This window comes from Nanorana parkeri, unplaced genomic scaffold, assembly GCF_000935625.1.
Source record: "Nanorana parkeri isolate BGI_ZX_2015 unplaced genomic scaffold, ASM93562v1 scaffold209, whole genome shotgun sequence".
NCBI lineage: Eukaryota > Metazoa > Chordata > Amphibia > Anura > Dicroglossidae > Nanorana > Nanorana parkeri.
In genome coordinates, this window is record NW_017306477.1 from 1159396 (window position 1) to 1161806 (window position 2411).

General features: G+C 42.8%; 1 protein-coding gene across 1 annotated transcript in view; it reads right to left on the reverse strand.

The window, feature by feature from the left end:
- TNRC6C (trinucleotide repeat containing 6C) overlaps positions 1-2411 on the reverse strand; it is a 107371-nt gene that overhangs the window by 14398 nt on the left and 90562 nt on the right. Inside the window, exon 14 of the mRNA XM_018555694.1 lies at positions 1278-1361. Coding sequence (XP_018411196.1) covers positions 1278-1361 — 84 coding nt within the window. The remainder of the gene's footprint in view (positions 1-1277; positions 1362-2411) is intronic.

Consider the following 2411-nt stretch of genomic DNA (forward strand, 5'->3'; position numbering starts at 1 on the left):
GCGTCTCAGTATACCGCGAGCAGCCGCTCACGGTATACTGCGGCGTCTCAGTATACCGCGAGCAGCCGCTCACGGTATACTGCGGCATCTCAGTATACCGCGAGCTACAGCTCGCAGCATACTGAGCCTAGGGTGACGGGAGGACGCTAGTTTGTGTCCTCCCGTTACCCTAAGGAGAACTATGGGGAAAAGCCTTAACCCCATAGTTCTCCTTTAAGGGTACAAGTGAAGGTTTAAAAGGAGAACTATGGGGTCAGTGCTTTTCCCCATAGTTCTCCCCATGGTCACGGGAGGACACAAACTAGTGTCCTCCCGAGACCCAAAGCTCAATATACCGTGAGCTACAGCTCGCGGTATACTGAGATCGCCGCAGCCGGGACGGATCCCGACATTACTGTCGAGATCCACCCAGCTGCGTGATTGACAGCTGGCTCTGCCTATCTAGAGGCAGAGCCAGCTGTACCAGCCCCCTCCCTCATCCGTTCCGCCAGTCAGCGCTTGAGGATCGGAGCGGGGAATCCTTTCAGGGAGCCGTGAGTGACAGTCACGGCTCTCTGCAGGGACATGATCAAGAAGTGAGCGTGCGACGGTATGTGTTCACTCACTTCCCAATCTATTGAGCCGACGTGTGACAGTTTCATTGTCACACGTCGGCTCCAACTATGAGACTGAGTGATTCACACTCCTCATAGCTCGCCTTTAATACAATGCCCATACATATACAACATTGTGCTCCCGTAATATAAAAGTAAACTTTTTCAATAGTGAGTGGCTCTGATTTGATTAAGGGTTTATTTTTGAAAAGGTGTTAAATTAAATAAATGAATTATTAATCAAGCAACGTCTGCTGTAACAGATTCTGTAATTTCTAAAGGCAGGACACACAAAAAATAACAAAAATACTTGTTCTTAAAAGCCGAGGGTTTTTCATTTTCCTCTGCTCTCTGAAGATAAAACAATTGTGCACGCTCCAAGCAATCACTTGTCGTAAAACTCTGTCCGCAAAATGAAAGTATTTCTTATAATTCATTGCACAAGAATTATAGTACAATTCCAAGTTTACATTTGAATAAACAGAAAAATCTTTCATTATTTCCAAACGCTCAAATATTTATCCATTCCATAAAATGGGATAAGGCATTTCATATACACAAGAACGCATTTACCAGGCTACCACAAATTATGCATAGCCTACAACACCGTGCAGAAGGCAATCTACATCAACACTTGAGTTTATGGACAGAGCTGTGCGCACCAGATAAGCAGGTTTGACCTACTTGCTGCTCCTGTTGCCTCATGGGTCCGGAAACATTACGCTGAGCCTGTAACATCTGCTGCTGGAGTTGTAAACGCTGATACGCCTGCAGGTGTGAGTAGAAGTGGGTCAGACACAATGAAGACAATGAAACCATTAAGCTACACTGCCCCCAATATATAACAAATGACAAACTGGGCAATGAAAACATTTAACAATAATATTTCTTAAAATGGATTACCTAAAAATACAATTTGTTTTATTTTAGGCATGTCATTGTAATAATGGGAAGCATGCATTTCAGTTTAGCTGTAGCTGGAGGGCTGCAAAGTGTCACCAGTGGATACGACCTGATAAGAAAAATCTGCTAACTGGTGAACACGGCCACACAATTTCAGTACTTTTCATATTTAGCTTAGCTTTTTTTTTTTTTTAAAGTTTGTTTGTTAATGACTGACGCACTTTTTACATTTTTGCTGTGCGATTCTTCCACAGCAGTAATATACGTCCTTACTAAGTGCACCCACACATATTATATATTGTTTTTTAGAGGACAGATAGGGCTATATATATATATATATATATATATATCACATATGTGTACCTAACGCCTCACTTAGGATGAATAAAATATACAAAACAATTGAGGAAAAAAAACATGAAGAAAACACTTTTTCCCTAGTTTTATTATTTTTTAGAAAAATAGCACAGCTAAAAAAAAAATGCATTAAAATACATTCATTTAATTTGTCCTTTATTTGGAAACACCTCACATCCCTGGGGTTTCAGAAATGTTTCTGTACTTCTCAGCCTAAAACTGAAAGCCAAAATTTTATTTGTTTTCTCTAAAAGCTAATAGTGGTCACCTGGCATACAATGTCACTGTCACTAAGCGTCACATTTCCCAACTAGGGCTGCAACAACTAATCGACATAATCGATTATAATCGATTATTGAAAAAGTTGTCAACTTTTTCAATAATCGATTAATCGGCTTCCGATCAGTTGGCCCTGTTCACGGCTCCACACGCGCTGCACGCCCTCCCCATCTCACGCTCGCCGCCGCCAGACCCGCCCGCCAGCATCCACGCTCTTCACGCCGCACCTCCTCCCCGCCTCACACTCACCGCCCGCCCACATCCACAATCGGCACAGGG